This window comes from Peromyscus eremicus, chromosome 1, assembly GCF_949786415.1.
Source record: "Peromyscus eremicus chromosome 1, PerEre_H2_v1, whole genome shotgun sequence".
Classification (NCBI taxonomy): Eukaryota; Metazoa; Chordata; class Mammalia; order Rodentia; family Cricetidae; genus Peromyscus; species Peromyscus eremicus.
Window position 1 is genome coordinate 69,871,908 of NC_081416.1, and position 20,701 is coordinate 69,892,608.

The 20,701-nt window shown below is 49.4% G+C and overlaps 1 protein-coding gene across 1 annotated transcript in view; it reads left to right on the forward strand.

The window, feature by feature from the left end:
• Window positions 1-20,701, forward strand: part of Fam53b (family with sequence similarity 53 member B) — a 61,921-nt gene that overhangs the window by 882 nt on the left and 40,338 nt on the right. Inside the window, exons 2-3 of the mRNA XM_059265375.1 lie at window positions 6,668-6,722; window positions 18,701-19,479. Coding sequence (XP_059121358.1) covers window positions 6,668-6,722; window positions 18,701-19,479 — 834 coding nt within the window. The remainder of the gene's footprint in view (window positions 1-6,667; window positions 6,723-18,700; window positions 19,480-20,701) is intronic.

Sequence of the window (20,701 nt, forward strand, 5' to 3'; positions counted from 1 at the left end):
TCAGGGTGAGCCTCACAGAACTGGGGTGCTGGGTGTGGCCTTGAAGGCTGAATAGAAGGGACTTCAAAACCACTGGACCCAATCTTATTTTCCAAACATGTAGTTGAGAGCGGAGACCTGCGGCAAGGCTCTGACTGCCTCGGTGGCTTGCGCACTTACTCACCTCCTTTCCATCCACCAGCTCCGCCTCTTGGCTTATGTTTAGCCTCCCTCAGACTGGTATTGGGGCACCTATCTCTGAGGCTATTCTCTGTGCCCCAGCACTGTAGACACAGGGCAGAGAGAAACGGCTAAGGTTCATGGTTGATGGATACCTGGGTCATTAGAGCAGGAGTGGAGCTACTTGAGATATCACACCCTCCTTCAATTCGCAGATAATGTGTATCTCCAATTTGATCACTTCTCACTGTTATCCCTGACCCCCACCATCAGCCACCTTCATCCTATCTGCTGGCCTCTCTCGTGTAGATTCTTGGGGTAACTGGGCCTCTGCTTCTGGCTCTTAAGACCTCTTCTCTCCCCAGCAGCCATGTGGAGTACCAGTGTAGTCTGTCCGTGTGCTCAGAACCATCCCCTGGCTTCTGCCTCACGAGTACTGTAACGTTCTGCTTACTCCACTCAGGCAAAACTGCCCCCCTGGCACAGAGATGCCAACTGTGGCCTGCCTCAGGACCCTTGGACTTCTTCAGTCACCTAGAACTCTTGTCTTAACACGATTCTCTCCTCCTTTCTGTGGCCGCTCAGCCTAACATTCAATCCTGCCTGCCCCCATACTTTTTCCCCACATTATGTCCCTTTTTGGCTCTTACCATTTTTTGACAGGTTACCTGTGGGTCTTGTGTATTGAGTGACCGACTCCTCGTGCTGGGGCAGACACTTAATGACAGCCAGGCATTTCATGGAACCAGGACCTGTTGTATAACAGGTGTTCAGTTAGAGTGAGTGAGTGCACAGGTTCCCTTTGGCACGGCTTCTGACCTTGTTGTTTTGGTCCCTGTGTTTAATTTGTAGCTGATGGATCATACATATATGTCATGCTTGTCTTATCTTTTTGGTTAGTTAACTAAAAAAAAAAAAAAACTTTGGGGAAGGATCTGCGGATGGTGCCTAGAGTGGCCTTGGGCTGAGGGATTGCTCAGAGGCCCCCAGGGTTCAGCTGTACTGTTGGCCCCCACAGCTGCCTCTGTGCTTGTCAAAGTAGGACTGGCTGGGGCTAGCCACAGAGTTGGTTCCCAGCACCAGGGCCACAAGGTCGTGGAAGCAGCCCTTCCTGAGCGCGGACTGAGGAACATGGTCTGTGCCTTCCCTGGGAGAGGAGCTGTCTTTCTAGGACAGAAGGACCGGCATACTCATCCCTCCCTCAGGGCTCACTCTCTGCTCTCTAGCTCCGAGGCCCAGGCTTTGTCTTCCGACCTCTGTTCCCCTCTAGAGAGCAGCTTTCTTCCTTCTGCTCTTTGCTGGTGGCCTGTCTAGGCCCAGAACCATCTGTCTTCTCCCCTCTGCTCCAGATAGCAGGTCAGTGGTAAGGGGTGTCCTCTTTGGAGAGAGCTCTTCTTGTCTGTGAGTTTGTTGACATCTCACATACTGACTGTTGGTTACATTCTGGGCCTGGTTCAACACAGGTGTTGGCCATAGAAGGTGTGGAGGGTACCATGGAAGATGTTCAGGCAAGGGCAAAGGTGCATCTGTCTCTGTCCCTTAGATGGACGGGAACTGTGGCTCAGAGAATTAAGTATGGGAGCGCATGGTCTGGTCAGTACCCTTCTGCACTGCCAAATCTGAAGGTCGTGGCCACCTCAAGGAGAAAAGTTCTGTAAGTACCTGAAGATCCAAATAGTGTCAATCTGGTGATGACCTCCCTGAGACAGAGTCTGAGGTCAACCAATCCCCTCTGTGAGCAACAGAGGATGTTGTTGGGGTCCTGCTTCACATGCAACATTGGTAACATCATCTTCTCACAAACTGCCACCAGTTAACACAGAAAAGGTGGGAAACAGTTTCTCTTTTGCTTTCTAGTTAGACCAAGAAGATAACAAAAGCGGAGGCTAAGATTTCAAAAGGAACCGGGATTCTAGGGAGGCTGGGAGCCTTTGAGGTGGCAGGAGCAGCTTTCTGAGGTGTGTTATATGGCCCTTGGGCTCTTCCTAGTCACCAGAGGAAAGGCCTGAGACATGTAGCTAGAAGGTTCCTTAGGCTCTGGGACCCTGGAGCTCTCCCAGCCACTGTCCTGCATCCTGGTGAGGAACAAGAGGAGCTGTGTGTGGTGGTCCCTGCCCTTTCACAGTCACCCTCTCCTTCCCTTCTGAAAGAACTAGTGGCACATACCTGTGACTGCAGTGCTTGGGAGGTGGAAGCAGGAGGATCAGAAGTTCAAGACCAGCTTTTGCTACAAAGCTAGTTAGAGGCCAGCCTGAGCAGCATGAGAACCTGTCTCAGAACAGCAAAACCCTAGTTCTGGTGACAAAGGTGACTGGCCCTACTCCCAAGGAAGGTGCAGGAAAAAGAACAAGAGCTGACAAGTGCTTAGCACGTTCCTTCTGGGGGGGGGGGGGGACCCACTTCCCTGGGAGTGGTAGGCATGGGGATGGGCTGTGCTCACAGCCCTGGCATGCCTTGCGTACTAGGTAGCCGTGACCATTCCTGGTCCTCTTTCTTCAGTGTTCTGGGTTGCTTTCCTCTGCCCAGAGGGCTTTTCCTTCTCATGTTCTAACATTAGCCACTGTCACTGGAAAGCAGCCCAGATGTTTGACCCTGGAGCACCGAACTCCCCCAGCTCCTGCCCATTTGTCTTCATGCAGGCCAAGAGCCTGTTCCTGTTTCCAAAGCAACCACCTTCTTTGGCCAGGCCAACTTTCTCTTCCAGCCTTCTCTAAATCCCGGAGATCAGAGGAGACAGGCAGCTGGCTGCCCCGGGCAGAGAACAGTATATAACTATAGACTGCCTGCTTTTCCCCAAAGCATGCACGTAGTAGAAGAGGCACTGGCTTCTGCACCCCGCATTAGAGCGCCAGCGCGAAGGCGTTTGCCCAGTCTGAAGTTGGTAGCCACATTAAGCCTTGGCCAGCTATCTAGGCACAGGGAATTCTCATATTCCTTGTCAGGCCAACCTGGCATAATGGCCTCGACAGCTCCAACCAGAGTCTCTGGCTGGCCATAGTCTAGCTGAAGCCTGGTGTGTTTCACCCTGGGTAGACGTATGCACCCTAGAGGTCCCTGTGCCCGTCTCAGCTTTGAAGTCAGGGCTGCACCGGCATCTTCGAACACTTCCCTCCATTGCACTGTCCCTTCTCAGCTTCTCTTCATCTTGTTTGGCCTGGATTCCTCTCTGCTTCCTGCTGTTCGGTCTTACTTAGTTCTGTTTGAGAGGTAGGCATGATACTGTGCCTGTTCTTAGTATGTGATATGAGCATCTCCCCTTCACACTGTGGCTCCCTGGGTACTGTGTCAGCAAAAGGAAAAAGTGGCTCAGTTATATAAGGCAGTAACCTCTGAAGAGAGTTGTGAAAGCCACGGGTAAGGCCTGGCATTTTCCGTGTTTGCCAGCTTCTCCTTTGGAGCCTTAATTGGGTCTTTATTGAAGGCAGGGCCTTCTTTAGTCAGACAGATGTCCCTGAAGCCTCAATTTGATTTCCAGCTTTTGTCTTTCCTACCAGGACCTGTTTCCAAAGACTCCTCTTGTGACGTGAATCGTCTCACTGAGACAGCCCTGGTGGGTTCAGGCACAAAGAGCGAGGCGTGCAAAGAGGAAACATGCTCTCGGCTTCCTTCCCTGTAGACCTCAGCCTGCAGTTGAGCTCACTCTTTTGCAGATTCCGGAAGTCTTGGGGGGGCCTCACAGCAGAGTCCCTTTGGGGCTGCTGGACCTTGGCTTGGCACAGCATTCTCTTATCCCTTCTTCCTGCTCTGGGAATAGAAGATCTGAAGTGTAAGAAGCCTGGCTGCAAGAGCGGCATGAGCAGTGGGAATTTTATTGTGTTCTTGGTAGACTGGAAATAAGAAGGCTGTATCATCTTGGAGCCAGAAACTCCTGGATGTCGTTTTTGCCCATGTGAAGTCCCCAAGCAAACCTGCCAGGAATCAGGGTGTTCTTGGTCCTTCCACCCTGGGAGGCTAAGGATGAGATGTTCTGGTGCTTATGAAGTTCTGCTTCACTTCAGAATTAGGGCTCAGAAGACAGGGCCCTGGTCCTAGCTTGAGATCCAATGTGAAGCTAATCAAGGTTCCTCTTTTTTTTTTTTTTAAATTTCATGTGTGTGGATGTTTTGCCCACATATATATGTGTGCATCATGTATATTCCTAGTGCTTATGGAGGCCAGAAGTGAGTGTGAGATTCCTTGGGACTAAAGTTACAGATGGTTGTAAGCCAATTAGGTGCTAGAATTGAACCCTGGTCCTCTGGAAAGTAGCCAGTGATCTCAACTGCTGAACCATCTCTAGCCCTAGGATTCTTAATTTGACAGGGTCATCTCCAATCTGCTCAAACGAAATTGAATACTGCTGAATAAAGATGGAAAACTCACAGGCTGTAGAAGAGTGTGTGGATCAGGCCCAGAAAGACCAGGGCCAGGGTGAGACAGGGTTTAGAAGCAGGTGCTCAGGGCCAACTCAGTGGAATGAACAGAACTTGAGCTTTCCCCTCCTGACAAGGTACAGGTGGCTGTACTCTGCTTCCTGCTTCTGCATGTGAAGCCCCAGGCCCTGCCTGTGACACCTGTGTGCTCATAATGCACACTCACTATGCCAGCCTTCCTGTTCTCTCAGCTTTCTGTGCTCTCTGTCTTGGTATAGCTTCAGTGGGCTCCTAGCCCATCTGGTTGACACTGGCATGGGTGCTCTGGGTAGAGCTGACTAGGACCTACCCGAGTGGATGTTGTCCTTGAGCCTGGGTACCTCATGAGCACTGAGACCTTGTTTCCCTTGGCCGGCAAGGCACCCCAGCAGGAGGCAATCCCCGTTCCTTCTCAGAACCCTTCCCTGGAGAGTAAGGGGCCTGCCTGGGTTCTGTAGGCTTCTCCACTTGGTTGTGTGTGTGGAGCCCTGATGGCAGGCTCTCCTGTGTGTCACCTGTTCCCTACTGGGTGACTTTGGTGTGGCTTCCAGCTGCACATCCTGCAGCACTAGCCATGTTAGCTAAGATGGAGGCAGGTACAGCTCTTTTTTAACTCTTTCTAGATATTACAGTGGGTGGCTATAAGACAGTTACATACCAGAGGGTGACCTGGCCTGGTAATGTTAAAGACTGTTTTAAGCCAAGAAGAGGCCTGGAAAAGGGCTGTCTATCATCAATAACCCTCCTGTCTATCAACACCAGCTCAGATGTTCCTCTGGAAACTAGCTTTGATCTCTACCCACTTCACACATGCCCTGCACCCCACCCCCAAGTCCATCTCTATGTAATGGAGGGAGTTGTCTGTGTGACTGTCCTCTTTGAGGTTGGAGCTCTTCTTCTCTTCTGTGTCTTCAGGCTGGGAAGGACCATCCTGCCCTTTAAACCTCTCTGAGATAAATGCACTGCTGGCCAAGAGCAGAGGTCCCCAAATTGAGCACTGGGGATGGGGTGAGGAAGCTGGTGCCAGGCGCCAGCCACCTTATCTGGGTGGGCCAGGTGTTGCTAGTCGGCCCCACCCTCCTCCTGGGACTTGATGAGCCAGAGCCCAAGCTCCCACCCATTTCTCACCCTAGAAACCCTGCCTCTTTCTGTCATGTGGTAGGGGACTGGAGCTCCTCTCAGAAGCTAGAAGCCTGTGTAATAGGCTGAGAACTTCATTTCCCATTGCACGATCAACCCCTAGCACAGCCTGAATACAGATAACTGTCAGTTCCTGTAGACTTGAGTGTACTTGTAACTGATCGTGCGGGAGGGAGAGAGCCAGTCTCTGGAATACATGAGGCAGACCTTCTCGGGGTCCTGACTGAGATATCTGCTCCTCACTGGCCTTCTGAATAGGCCACTTGACTTTGATGCTGGACAGCACAAGAGCCCCCAGAGTATTCTGTGCTCCACTTGCTGTCTAGTAGCTGTGCATTCTCAGCTTCTTTTTCATCTGGTATTCAGCTGAGGTAGGTGTGGATTGTGAGGGAAGGCAGAAACGTTCACAGTGGAGCGGGGAGCCCAGTGACATGCAGTGCTCAGGAGTTGAAAACCGTAACTCTCAGGTTGAGACCTGATAGAACCAGTGAGTGTCTTGTGCTTAGAGAGAATGATTGGCAGCTTCACTGTAGCATTCCCTTCTGGGTAGTGGAGGATACTGTCTCTATCCCCTGGGGAGCCATCAGGGAGTAGGTCGGGGTCCATTGCTCCTCACTCCTAGGAGGCCCACCTCTCCAAATTTCTTTCTAGCCCCTAGTAAAGTTTGGTTCCGTCATTGCATCAAAACTCCCCTATACCGTCTGTGGAGAGAGTCCCTCTTGTCAGCAGTCACAGGCGCTTTGTATTAGCCTGCTCTGTCTGTAGCTTTGGAGCCTTGGAGCAAAGTCCAGGCAAAGTGCAGATCTTGTCTCTTGGGCTACTTTCTTTCCCTTTCCTCAACGTGATGCTGACAAAGGGTAGATCCCCCTGCAGTTGTGACTTTAGAAAGATCTCATTGTCGTGAGCTCAGCTCAGAGTCATGTGCAAACGTGCTTCTGATGACGTGAAGACTGAATAGCTTTTCTGGTTGTTTGCAGCACACGCCAAAGAAGATGAGTCAAGGACCTACCCTTCTCTCCTGTGGAATTATGGGTGAGTAGCTCCACAGCATGGGCATCCTCTTCTAGTCCTTCTAGCCAGGTGAGACTCCAGAGTAGTCCTGGAGAGACTCTCTTCTGTCTTTAACTATTTCAGTCCCCAGTGCTGGAGTGGACCAACAGGGTGCTGGGCGTGAGAGTGAGGGGCACTGGTATATGGTTTATTGGCACCATTTCTAACTCCAGCATTGAGTTCTGGCTGATCATTAAGTAATTCATGGTGATTTTGTTTTTCCATTCAGAAAATATACCATAAGATAGGAAGTAAAAATCCATTGAATTCTGGTTCTCAGTGATATTGTGTGTTTGTGTGTATGTGTGTGTGTTGCATATTTTACATAGCCAAGTCCACCATGAACATATAATTTTATAGACTGTGTTTGGTTTTACACTCTATCCTACAGCATGCAAATGACCAGGTCCTGCATCTTAATGCTGTGTAGTACTGCACTGAGTGGGCGTGTTAAAATGTCCTGGGGGGATGTAATTCTTACGTCATGGGGTAAAGGAGCTGTTGAATTTTCAGTTGTAATGCCCAGAGGTTCTCTCAGTCTGAGTTTTTTGTCTTTTGTTTTATTTCTTAGGATAGTCCCAGAAGGGAACTAGAGAGAAGAGAGGTCAGGAACCTTGTGAAGACTCTTGGTTTATATGGCAAATAGCCTGTCCAGTAAGCTGCTTGGTCTCGTGTTTCTGTGCACATGTGATGCTGTTTCTTGTAAAGGGAAGAAAGGATGGTTATATTGGTTACATGCACTTTTTGGCACTCTGCAGATGGATTCTGTGCCACCTATGTTGAATTGGAGACCAGACCTCAGTGATGGAATAGCCATTGTGGGATTTCAGACTCAGTGCCTTATAGGGCCATATGAGGTTATCGTCACCCTTCTTTCTCTGTGTCCAGTGGTTTCTTTTTCTGATTTCAAAGCACTTCCCATAGATAAGACTGTGAGTGCACAGGGGACCTGGGTCCATCTTGTTAAATACTGCCACACACATTGTTTGCAGCTTCAGAGCCAGGCAGGTGCTTATTTATACTAGGGGAAACTGAGGCCCGGTGACTCTCTGAAAGATCTCCTAGGAAATAGAATTAGACCAGGTGGCAGAGAAGGACAGTTATTTTCTCTTTAATATATGCTATAGTGCAGGGGAAGCTGGCTGTCTTTTTTGATACTGCTGCCTAGAGGACATTGAAACGGGGAAGTCACCTGGCTAACACGTTTCTATAGCCTATCCTCATATGACTGTATACTTCTTTGGTGGTTAAAGGCTTTCATCTTCCCCTATCACCACCACCAATACCATTCGATGTCACAGAAGCCTGCGGTACTTCCTGCATCCTGAAACAGGTTCACAACTGAGCTGCCTTGCTTTGTCATGGAGGGTGTCATGCATGGCCAACCTTCACTCCAGACTTATCTCCAACAGAGTCAGACCTGGAACCTGTGTCAGGAGGATGGCAGGCCTCCATTGCAAGGCTGTTCTGTTAGGCTTCCCTGGCCCTCCACTGTGGGTCTCTATGTAAAGCTGACTCTAATGGGTCTGGTCTGTGGCAAGCCTCGTTAGAGGTGAACTTTGTAACTTCTGAGCCTCGATTTCCTCATCTGCAGCACAGCAGTTGTGGGTTTGTTGTGAGGACTGTGTGATAGAACGCCCGTGATGACTGGCACAAGAGAGCACACCACAGAAGTAGTTGCAAAGAGGACTGAGACCTCAGCTGAAGATACTGTTCCTCAAAAGAGGGACCACAGCGGCTTCCTTTGGGGGTGGGTATAAGTGACAGAGTTGCCCATGGGGCCAGAGTAGAGGCCTGGAGAAGGAGATGGGTGATCAGCAGTCAGCAGCCCAGGTTGTCCAGGATCCTCTGGCTGCCTGAGCCTATTAGGTACACAGCCTGCTTTCTGTCCAAGGTAGCACAGGGTTTGGAGGAAGTGCCAGTCTGTGTTTACAGGTTGACTCTTCTGGAAGCCCTATCCGAGCCTCACTGGCTGCCTACTGGCTCGCACTTCTCCAGAACAGTGCTGAAGTCCCGCCACTCAGAGGCGATGCAGGGGTAGCTTCTTAGATGCTGGAGATGCCTGTGCACTCTGCTTCTCCAGCTCCCTGCCCCTCATCGGCCTGCTGCTCAGCTTTCCTTGATTCAGGAGAGCTGTGCCCCGTGTGACATGTGCTACCAGGGCTTTCATTCACCACAAGGGCCTTCAGGGGCTTGTTCTCATAGATTTTCAGTGAGCATTTAGCATGTTCTAGGTACTTAATGCTGGGAAGAATGAACGAGACCCTTTCTTAACCCAAAAGGAACTTTATGTCTAACGGAGGAACAAGAGCCATAGACAGTATGCTGTCCATGTGCCAAGATTGGGGAGGCCAGTAGAGCCATTGAGTGGTAGAATCCGTTTTCCCATTCCTTGATCTCTTCTTCTGGCAAAGCATAGCTCCTGTGGGTAGGAGGTGCTCCCACCTTCTGTCCATTCCAGCAGCTGCTGAGCCAGGGGTCTCAGCAGTCAGAGGCCTCCCTACTTCCCTGTGAGTTGGAGCAGGTAGCTCCCATCAGCTCTCCAGCCCATTGATTCCATGAATGGAGCAGTTTGAGGCCTTGCCTTGTTCGGTCACTGTGGCCCACTGGGAGTGCACCCCAGGCAGGGAGATCTCATCTTGGATGTGCCCACTTTTCAATAGCAGGGAAGAGAACACCCTGAGGGGCTGGCCAGACTTTTCAAGAGGGTTTTTGGCCCTTCCAGGGCTGGACAGTGCTGAGCAAAGATAAAATATCAATTGTCATAATCACCACCCCAGCCCAGGCTCCTGCAGACAAACCTTTGTGACTCAGGGTTTTCCCTCTTAACCCCATTCCAGGTTCCTAGCTGGGAACCAGTGGGGGGCTTCCTAGGTGCCCTGAAGAAAAGCCAGTAAGAGCACCAGGGCTCGGAGAGCAGCACTGGGTTACTGCTTCTTCACAGAATGCCACCCTTGTGGGTGGCTGAACTGCCTCGGTGCCAACTTACAGTCCAGCATAGTAGAATCAAGTGCTCTTAACAATGGATGGGCTGTTTTATTTTTTAAAATACTTCATTCTTGCGATTGTGAACTGGATACCAGACCCTTCCCTACCCTTGTGCCCCACCTCGATTTGGGAACTTGATACAAAGTATTTTTACACTTTCCTAAAGTGAGGGAGAGAACAAATCTGGGTTAGTTGTGGACAGGAGACACGAGACGAAACAGCCCAGCCCTGTGCCCCTGCTTTGTCCCCAGCTGAAGGCTCCTTCTTAGGTGGCAGGCCAGCTCCTTCCAGCAGATGCCAGGGGCTTTTCTCACCCTCAGATCTTCCCACCCACCTCTGTGCTGAGGCAGGACTTCCCATGCAGGCGGCTCTCGCGGGAGAGGCATCTACTCAAGACATGAGTTGAGTGGCAGCTCCCGGCCTGCCATCTGGCCTGGGAGCTGCACTGTTCCTTACACCTACTTCTGGTGGGTTCAGGAAACGTGGGAGGGGTGTCCTGGATTCCGTGAAGCAGGGGCTGCATGGGAAGTCTTAGCCTGAGCCTGTGACCCTCTGGGAGATGCGACTTCATGCTTGCTTGAGGTCACAGGTGTGCCAGCTTCTCTTTTCTTTTCTTTCCTTTCTTTCTTTTTTCTTTTTATATAAAACAGGGCAAGTGGGGTGAGTGCAGACCCCATTCATTACTGTTGGCTAATCGCAGCCACTAACTAAGCCCTATTTTCGTCAGGATGGTAGACACCACACATTCTATCTTTCTTACCACTCAGGCCAGGAGATTAGAAATCACATAAAATGTGAGAAAGCAAAGACAACACCAATTATTCCCAAAAGGCCACTAGGAAAAATCTTGTAAATACAAGTCAGTGGACAGAGAACAAAACAATTCATATGCTTTAAAAAAAAAAAAAAAAAGGATGAAAACCCATAATTACTTCAGGAGTTATGGTAATAAATTATTTATTAATGTAAATTATTTCAGAGGCAAGGAACACAGAGGAAACTTGAGCAGAAGGATCATACATTATGTATAAAAAGGAATTGTAAAAACATTATAGCGGCCCAACTTGTGCCACTCTGGTTCAGGTTTGTCAGCATTTTAATTATATCCCTACTTCCAGTGTTTAATTACTCGGCTGTTAACGGCTACTCTGTACATAGAAGGGTTGTTCCCGGAGGCGCTCTCTGAATGGAGTTCCTAGGGAAACCAGTTGTCTGTGTTGAGCTGCGTAGGGCTGAAGAGATTTCATGTTGAGATTGAGTAGCCTTAGGTCTCTTAACTCAGCCCCAGTTGGTCACTGAAAGTGGCCCGTGATTGTACCTGTGTAGAGAAGCTGGCATTCAGGGCTAGACAGTTTCCCTTGCAGTTGAATGACCAAAACAAAATGAAAAACACCAAAAACAATACCAGAGCTCCTCAGCCCAGGATTTTGTGCCGTTTTGAATCTGATCCTTGAGCCAGGGCCTCCTAGAAGAAACTGCTTGTGAACTAATACAGGCTAGCATACAATTTGTTTCCAGTGAAAAAGGACATCCGCATACAAGTACATATGTCTGCTTAAAAACCTAACTCTTTACATTTTAAATGTACCTTTGTTGTGGTTACATATGTATGTGATTTTGAAAGCCATACAGTGCCTTCAGTTCTTCCATGTACCTTTTATTGGTTCCAGACAGTGTGTGTAGGATAAAGTACAGAGTGGAAGTAGATGGGATGGAGTTGGCACAGGATAGCTGTTTCAGTGAAGAGAGACTCCCCTGGGCTGCCTTCTCATGGAGGTGAGGAAGGGGGCCCGAGAATAGCTACTGCACTATCTTTGGGTGCTGGCCTCTTAGTGGAAAAGGGAGGGCAGTGGGTAAGTCAGGAACAGCCTGTCCTACTCACAGGAGTATGGCTGTGGGCCCGCAGAGCAGAGGTCTGGGTTCTGCTGTTTGCCAACTGGGTGTGCCTAGAGGACACATGGCACTATTCTGAAGCCGAGTTTCACCAGTGTAGAGATTGCTGTGATGACCCAGGAGATAAACAGTTGCTTAGGGTACATGTTCATATTCCCTCTCAGTTTCAACCAGGACCCCATTTCGGTAGGTATTGCATCTAATGACAGTTCCCTCATCTGATACAAAGGCACCCAGCCTGTGTGCATAGTTTCGAGAACTGTCTATCTCACATGCTCCGCCTATACCGAAAACAGGACAGAATCAAAAAAACACCGGGCGGCGGTGGCGCACGCCTTTAGTCCCAGCACTCAGGAGGTAGAGGCAGGAGGATCTTTGTGAGTTCGAGGCCAGCCTGGTCTAGAGAGTGAGATCCAGGACAGGTACCAAAACTACACAGAGAAACCCTGTCTTGAAAAGAACCAACAAAACAAAACAAGAAACAGAACCAAGCTGGCCTTCTACCCTTTGGAGTTTTGCTGCTATAGAGAATACTAGTTTCCCCCACGTTTGTATGTGTGCCTGGGAGCTTGGGGGTGAAGTTGTCGGCCCCTGTCAGAGTTGAAAGGATTGTCAGGACTCCAGTCCACACCACCTTGTACACGTGAGGAAACAGGGGCCTGTGCCTCCAACATTCAGCCTGGGGCAGTTTTTCTGTCTTAGTGGTCACACTAGGTCACGTTTCCCATGACCACAGGCTTGCCACGAGCTGTGACGGCTGCCGTTTGCAGCCCCTGCCCTACCGGCGAGGCAAAGGCCCTGGTAGCCATTCTGCACCCTGACCCTTGTTACTTCTTCAGAGCCCACAGGTCAGCCTTCCTCCTGTTTCCCGAGGAGACCCAGTAGGATGTTACCTTCAGCCATCCTAACCCTTTGTCTGTGGGAGGTCCTTGTGAGATGAACTTGGTGTCTTGTTCCGTTGTCCCTAAAACACAGCAGGGCCAGAGGCTGTAGCAGAGAGGCTCAGGAGCCTTTCTTCCTGACTCAGCTGCTAGTAAGTTTCCATTCTGGCGACAGAGGCCCTACACTTCATTAAAGCAGATGAGAAAGCCAGGCATGATGACTGTAATCCCATCATCTGAGAGGCTCAGACAGGAGGATTGCAGCAAGTTCAAATCTAGCCTGGGTAGTATGGTGAGTTTCAAGTCAACCTGATCTATAGAGTGAGACTCTGTCTTTAAAAACAAGATAAACCAACCAACTACCCAGATGAGACCTCGTGGGGAAGCTCGAGTTATTGCTTAGCTTTTCCTCCAATGTTCTTATCAAAAGATTAGTTTAGCAAAGCTGCCTTCAGAAAGACATCAGTTCTTTAAGGAGTTGGTGAGCTTCTACTCAGAACAGACAGTCCTTGCAGCCCTGTGGCCAAGTTAGAGCACCACAACCTGGGGAAAGCAGGGATACGTGACCATACCTCACTGTCAGCGTAAGTAGACAGGTATGGAGTTCAGGAATGAGTCAGGCACAGGTCTGCCTCGGGGCTTGCTCCCCGGCCTCGAAGGCTGCAAGAATCGGGCCCCTTGGCTCTGTATGTAACTGCTTAAGCTATTCTAGAAACCATACTGGGTTATGGCCGTGTCACTTTAAGAGAGTATCGAAAACAGCACCGAGATCTCCAAGGCTGTAAAACGCCTCTATCTTTTGAACATAAGAAGTCTTATAGTCCCCCAAGAATATGGGCCCCAGGGAATTTCCCAGTTTAAGTGCAGAAATGGAAACAAGAACATTTGAGGTCAAATGCTATTTGTGTTCCTTCAAGTGCTTTTCTTTCTTAAAGCTCAAGATCTGTGCACCCAGCAGCCTCTGCTTTCTGGTCAGGACAGCAGGACTGGGTTCTGTAAGTGTGATTTTGGGGTCTGTTTCCTTGTCTCAAAGGGTAGCTGGTCAGAAACTTCATGCTCAGTCCTTGAGCCTCAACTTTGGAAGGGACTTTGGTCATGTGGCTCACTTGTGGGAGAGCTGGGCCCAGGATATATTTGTGTGTGTGTGGTTCACCCTCCCATCCATAGGCAGGGTGATACGTTGTATGCCCCACACGCATGCACTCACACACATTCTCACCATTGTGTAAATTTCACACTTGTAAGCGTGGGTGCACTAGGAACACTGAGGAGGTCTTTAAGATCTTTCCAAAGGTTGATGCAATAGGGATGGCAAAGTAGGCTGTGTGCCATTTGGGGTGGAAGCCCTGGGAGTTCCCACCTGGCCTGTGACTCTCTAAGGACTTGAAAAGCAAAGGGATTCTTTTTTATAGGTTTGCTGTCCTCTAATTGCCCAAAGCAGAAGCAGATCAAACCCACCAACTTCAATCTTACAAATCACATTTGTAGTGACCAGGAGTCTACATCTCTACTCACCACCTCCCAGTTCCACCTCCTCCTTTCATCATCCAGCAGGCAATCCTGGAACCATATCCTAGAAAATGCTAGTACAGAAAATACTGGTTCCCTGTTCAGCCTGAGTCTACAGACATTGGTACCAGATACAGAAGAGCAGATCTCAGACACAAGCATGTTTTTTGGTGCGGTCCTTTCAAAATTACACTGACAACTGCCACTTCTGAGAGATTGCTCTGGGCGCTTTGCCGGGCCTGTGTCTTCTTCTCTCAGCAGCTGAGAGAGATTAAGAAATGTGCAGAACTGAGATTCCAACCAAGGGCCAGTGGCTCCTCGGCACTCACGGCCTTTGTCACTTTGGAAAGCGTTGCAGTTGTTTGTGCAGAGGTGATATTGAGTGGCAGGGTGGAGGCAGCCGCTATCTTCTTCTCAGGGCCCTTTGTGCTCTGCAGCATTGGCGCTTCACACATAGGGCACTCTGCCACTAAAAATCAGCTCTATTCCTGTTCTTTTGTCCGCTGCCCTGACCCAACAAATTGCTTTCTGGACCCCGAGTGAAGGGTGGAAACACCAGAGCTAAACATAGCATTGATTGTTTTTACTTTTTTGTATTGTACGTTTCAAAGTGATAAAGCTAGAAACGGTTGAATCTGTGCTACAGACGGGACAACTGGCCACATGGCTGCTGTTGATACACACTAGCAATGCTTTCCTTTTTCAAGACAGCTTTCACTCCACTCTACCTACCTGCCTGCCTGTTTCATAGGTAGCCAGTGCGTGGCTCAGAGTAGGGTGGAGGGTTTGTGGCACAGCCAGATTGAACCTGCTTGTGTTAAGGACAGTGACAAGAAGTAACCAGTAAACACCCGCCGCTTCACTCCGTCACCTCCTCCTCCTTCATTTCCTCCCACTTTCTCCCAGGTCTGTTGTGTACCACACTCTGTGGAGGACCCCAGAAAGCCACCCTGGGTTCTACTTCAGAGCTGGGAGTCCAGCAGAATGAAAATCAAGTGAAATCCCTCCGTAGATTGGATCGACCCCTTCTGTTTGATGGCTTTCTCTGCATTTGACTGAGACACGTTCTGTCTTGTGTCCCGGGCTTCCAAGTACCAGCTGTGGTGCCATCTTGGTCTTTCACTCTTCTGTGGATAGGCCTGCTGGTTCCTTCCCCAGCCTGCCACACCCCTGAGCCTTGTGGTGTTTTCAGTGTCGTGGCCTCAAAGGGAAGTTGGTTCCAGCAACTTCCTGAAAACCCAGAGGAGAGAGCCCAGCGGTAGATGATGTTTGGGCCCTGGTTCCAGAGTGGCTTCTTTCCAGAGCTAAGGCCGAGCACAGCCCCGTGGGCCCAGCAGCCACAGCTCTCACATGCTCGTCGATACAGTTCCTCATAGGAGATGTTCAGACAGGAACACAACCAAGAACGTGTCGGTTAACCAGCCACCTGACAAGCAGTCATTAGCATTATGGTCTGTTTCTTTTTATTTCGTGTGTAGCACACTATGTATTTTACTATGTAGGAATCATAGGGCTTTATACACGGCTGCTTTAGCCACATGTCGCTGGCATTTCCCACCCTGCGGACCGTTAGTCCTGGAAACTGCACTGCTACATGCTGTGTGTTATTCCCTTAGAGTCTGTTTAACCAGCCACCTGTTGTAGGACATTTTAATTATACTTACCGATTTGCTGTCATTTGTTATCATTTTGATTTGATTTCCACTTTTGCTTAGGATTACTTTTCTCCTTCTGTAATAGGCAACCACGACACAATCCGTGTTAATTTGTATTTCTTCTCGTTCTATAGCTCAGGCTAACCTTGCATTCAAGGTGGTCCTCTTGTCTCGACTTCTTGGGATTAGGCTGGACTTATATTACCATGCCCAGTTTAGTTTATATTTCCTCTGTTTGGAATTCATTATTTTGGTTCACTGAACTAATGTCAAATTAAAATTAAAGAATGGTAAACACTGAGTGGGGAGATAGCCCAGTGGGTGAAACTTACTGTGCAAGCCTGATGACCTGAATTCAGATCCAAAAACCTGCAGAAAAGCCAGACACAGAAGAGCTCATGCCTGTGGTCCTAGTGGCCCCTAGCAGAAGATGGGGGACAGAGGTGGGGAATCTGGAAGATCACTGACTAGCTAGCCTGACATACTCATCAGTGAGCAAGAGATACTGTCTCAAACAAGATGGGAGGATTAACCTGAGGTTGTCCCACTCTGCTTTACACACACACACACACACACACACACACACACACACACACACACCTGAGGTCCCACTCCGGTTTACACGCATGCACGCACGCACGCATGCAATGCAAATACCATGCAAACACACATACATATACACCACACAATCACATATGCACACACACCACATACACACACCACACATACACCACACAGAAACACACACATACCATATACACACTCAACTACAAACGCACACCACACACACATACACATATCCCCCCATATAAACACTACATACACACAAAAACACCACACACGCACACATCCCCCCATACACACACCACATATAAACACACACATACACACCATACACACACCACACTTGGAGAAGGGGAGAACACTTAAAAGGAATGGAATACTAGAAGGAAATGTTTTCCACGGGTACTGAAGACATACTTGAACAGTATAAGCAGCTTGCAAAGACTTTTTTTTTTTTTTTTGTAAAGTTTATATTTGAAAGTAACTTATCAAATTCACCTAGAGGAATAGGTATCAGAGTTGCCTCCCTCAGGGTTGGGAGTTTTGAGTTGAGGTCTTTGGATGTTCAGCCACAGTCCTGCTTGGTTTCCGGCCGGCCAGCTAAACTTTCAATAAGTCTTTTGTCTCTCTAGCTCCTGCTTATAGCTCTGGGCAGTCCTGTGTCCTTCGTCCAGGCTGCAGCCCTTTAGGTCACCTGTCTCATGACTTAGCAGGGTGTCTGGGAAGAAAAAACTTTGTATCTAGCCTTGGTTTGGCTTCCCTTGGGTGACATTCAGTCCAGGATGTATCACGGTGGCTTTTGAGAGAAGTGATCTCTGTAAGCCAGGTGTGGTCATTGGTGGCTCATATCTCACTCCATCACTTGGGAAGCTGAGGCAGGTTTGCCACAGGCTCACGGCCCTAGGCTCCAGAGTAGCGTCCTGCCTGGAAGAAATAGCAGCGTGGTGCTGTAGAGCTCAGTTCGCTGTTTTTGTTACCTGGAGTGGGCATCACCTAGGGATAGAGCGGTCTTTTGAAACTGTACGTCTCCCTGCACCATAAGCTGCTTGAGGCAGGGCCAGAGTCAGACTGGCCTGAGTTTTCACTGTGTCATATAGCTGTGTTGCTTGCCCCGGGCCAGGGTGGTCCTTCATGCAGGGTGCTGTGTGGGTGTCATGGTCCAAAAAGGATGCTCAATGAGTGATTTGAATTGCTGTGGGTGAGTGTGGGGACATAAAAATACCTACTGCGTGCCATTTCCAGCTTTATTTCAGTTCCACTGACTGCCCGACTCAAGCTGTCACATATGCCAGATAGTACATACACAGATGATCAGTGATAGACAGGGCTAACTCCTGGCAGTGTGTGCTTCTGCTCTTTGCATCTCCTAAAACTCCCGATTCTGTAGTGGAAAAACAATAATTTGTTCAAGTTCAGATCTGGAGGCATTCCACAGCTGGACCAGCCCAAGGATTCATGCATTCAAACAAAGTTGAATAGCTTTTTTGTTTGTTTGGTTTGGTTTGGTTTGGTTTTTTGAGACAGGGTTTCTCTGTGTAACCCTGGCTGTCCCTAGAACTCACTCTGTAGACCAGGCTGGCCTCAAACTCATGGAGATTTGCCTGCCTCTACCTCCTGAGTGCTGGGATTAAAGGCGTGCACCACCACCACCTGGCTCTAAATGATACTCTTATCCATTTCACCTACTTTATCTATCCTCAGTTTCAGCAAGAAATCCAATGAACATGAGGAAAGTGCTGTGATTGGCAGCTGGTGTCAGTGCTGATATTATTGGAGATTTTGGTGGAAGGCAAACAAATCAATGAAAGATTCTGTATCTTTTTCTGTTTTTGTTTGTTGTTGTTTTGGTTTGGTTTGGCTTTTTTTTTTTTTTTTTTTTTTTTGAGACAAGGTTTCTCTGTGTAGCCCTGTCTGTTCTGGAACTCACTCTGTAGACCAGACTGGCCTTGAACTCACAGAGATCCACTTACTTCTGCCTCCTGAGTGTTGGGACTAAAGGTGTGCACCACCACTGCCTGGCGATTCTGTGTCTTTTATGAACAGACCTTTTGATGATGGAATTCAGATGAGCTAAACTAGCAGTATCCCATCCCCATTTTGACCTTGACCATCTGAAGTGGCCAAGACTTCGTGTTGATCATGGTTTTCTGCCATATGCTAACTTACACTGCTCCCCTGACTCTGCCTGCCACTGACCAGGGCAGGGCTCAGGACAAGCTACCATCCTGGGATGTTGGGAGGAAAGCTGGATCAGAAAGCCCAGGAGTGAGTCTGGATCCAAGGACTTGTTCTGCTTCCAACTCAGCATGTTGGGCCTCAGTACTCATCTGTAAAGTAAGGTTGAACTGGCTAATTTATGAGAACCTTTCTGGTGCCAAAGTACTATATAGCAAACAGGCTGTTGGTAGAGGAACAGAGGGTGTTGGGAAGGCCTCTCAGATCCTGTTTTCTCTTTGTATTTATGCACCAGAAAATGACAGATGGCGAGACCTGGACAGAAAATGCCCTCTTCAGATTGACCAGCCAAGCGCCAGCATCTGGGAGTGTCTGCCCGATAAGTGTCAGGATGGCTCCCTGTGGCACCAGGAGGCGGTGACTGCCTGTGCAGTGACCAGCCTAATCAAAGACCTCAGCATCAGTGACCACAACGGGAACCCCTCCGCTCCCCCCAGCAAACGCCAGTGCCGGTCACTCTCCTTCTCTGATGAGATGTCCAGCTGCCGGACGTCATGGCGGCCCTTGGGGTCCAAAGTCTGGACTCCTGTGGAGAAGAGACGATGCTACAGTGGGGGCAGCGTCCAGCGCTACTCCAACGGTGTCAGCCCCATGCAGCGGAGCTCCAGCTTCAGCCTCCCTGCTCGGGCCAATGGGCTCTCCTCACCTTGCCACCAGTCCAGCCTGCACCAGCGCCTTGGGGGACAGCCCTGCCAAGGAGCACCAGGTTCAGCTCCCTGTGGACAGGTGGGCGATGCCTGGAGCCCTGACCCGCACCCTGCGGGAGGAGGCCGGCTCGACCTGCAGCGCTCCCTCTCTTGCTCACATGAGCAGTTTTCCTTCCCAGAATACTGTCCCCCTTCAGCCAACAGCACACCTGCCTCAACGCCAGAGCTGGCAAGACGCTCCAGTGGGCTTGCCCGCAGCCGCTCCCAGCCGTGTGTCCTTAATGACAAGAAGATTGGCGTGAAACGGCGACGTCCTGACGAAGTGCAGGAGCAAAGGCCTTCTCTGGACCTTGCCAAGATGGCACAGGTAAGTGCCCTGGTGACCTAGAAGAGTCTCTAGAAGACACATCTCACTGTTCTCTGGGACTTCTGGTCCTGGTCCAGCCAGTTAAGTGCACAGTGATACTTTCAGAAGTGTTTAGGAGTCAGTTTTCTTGTTTTGAAAGTACTATAAAAAAAAAAAAATTTTTTTTTTCCAAGTTCTTTTTTCTAAGTATCTGGTTCTCTCCATTTAAAATGAGGCATGTTCTTCCCCTGTTAAGCTCATTGCTAATGGAACAGGAGCAGACAGATGGTGAGAGGCAGGCATTGGCTAGGAGTCCAGTGTGACCACACACTAATTAATCCTCTTCTAACCCTCTGCTGGTACCTCCTCTCCTGGAACCCACACACCAGTGTTCAGTGTCACCCGATTATGCTGATCCCTAGATCAGGGCCATGAGTAATGACTTTAGAAAAGGTGGGAAGGGATCAGCCCCTTTGATTAAACTGTCGAACATTTAGACTACCAAGAAATTGTTATCAGTATCCTCTGGGCAATGGTTGGAGGAGGAGCCTCTCCCATGCGCTCTGTTCCTCTGTCTCGGTCTTCTTTTCCTTGGAGTCTGACAACGTGCCAACACCTCTCTTACGTATTGATCTGATGAGACGGTCTTGGGGTTAGACACCAAAGTCAGGACAGGGTCAGAGCCTGAGGGCTGACTGCATTTGGTTCTTGCTATGGAGGTCTTAGGATGTGATCAAGATGGTGAGGCCTGTGGTGTGACGTTGGTCCTTGTGACCATTAACTCTAGGATGGATGGCTGTGGTGGGCATATCATGGTACTGTTGGCTCCATGCCCATCTGGGAGGCCTCTTGCTCAGTGCTATAGTGTATCAGTTTTTGGTGTTCTATATAAAAACATTGGTTATTACTTGGTTTGAGGAAATGAAGATCTATTTGCTAGTGAGGGAGGAGTCTCAGCAGGGTTGGCCACATTCTTCAGACCATGGGCAGAGCCAGGACGGGCAGGGCAGGCTCCTGGTGTCTGTTCTGCATCAGACGGGTATAACCAACGAGCAGTCTTAGGTTCCCCACACTACCCCTTCCCCCATGGAGCTGCCTACTTACAACAAAGACATGGTTCCTACTCATGGAGTTACCTTCTGTTCTCTTCATGCTCTAAGCCTGTCGGCCCCCCACTGAAGACAAGGTACAGGTGTCTAGCTGAGGTGGCCTCGGAGGCCACAATTTTGAGCCACCTTTACAG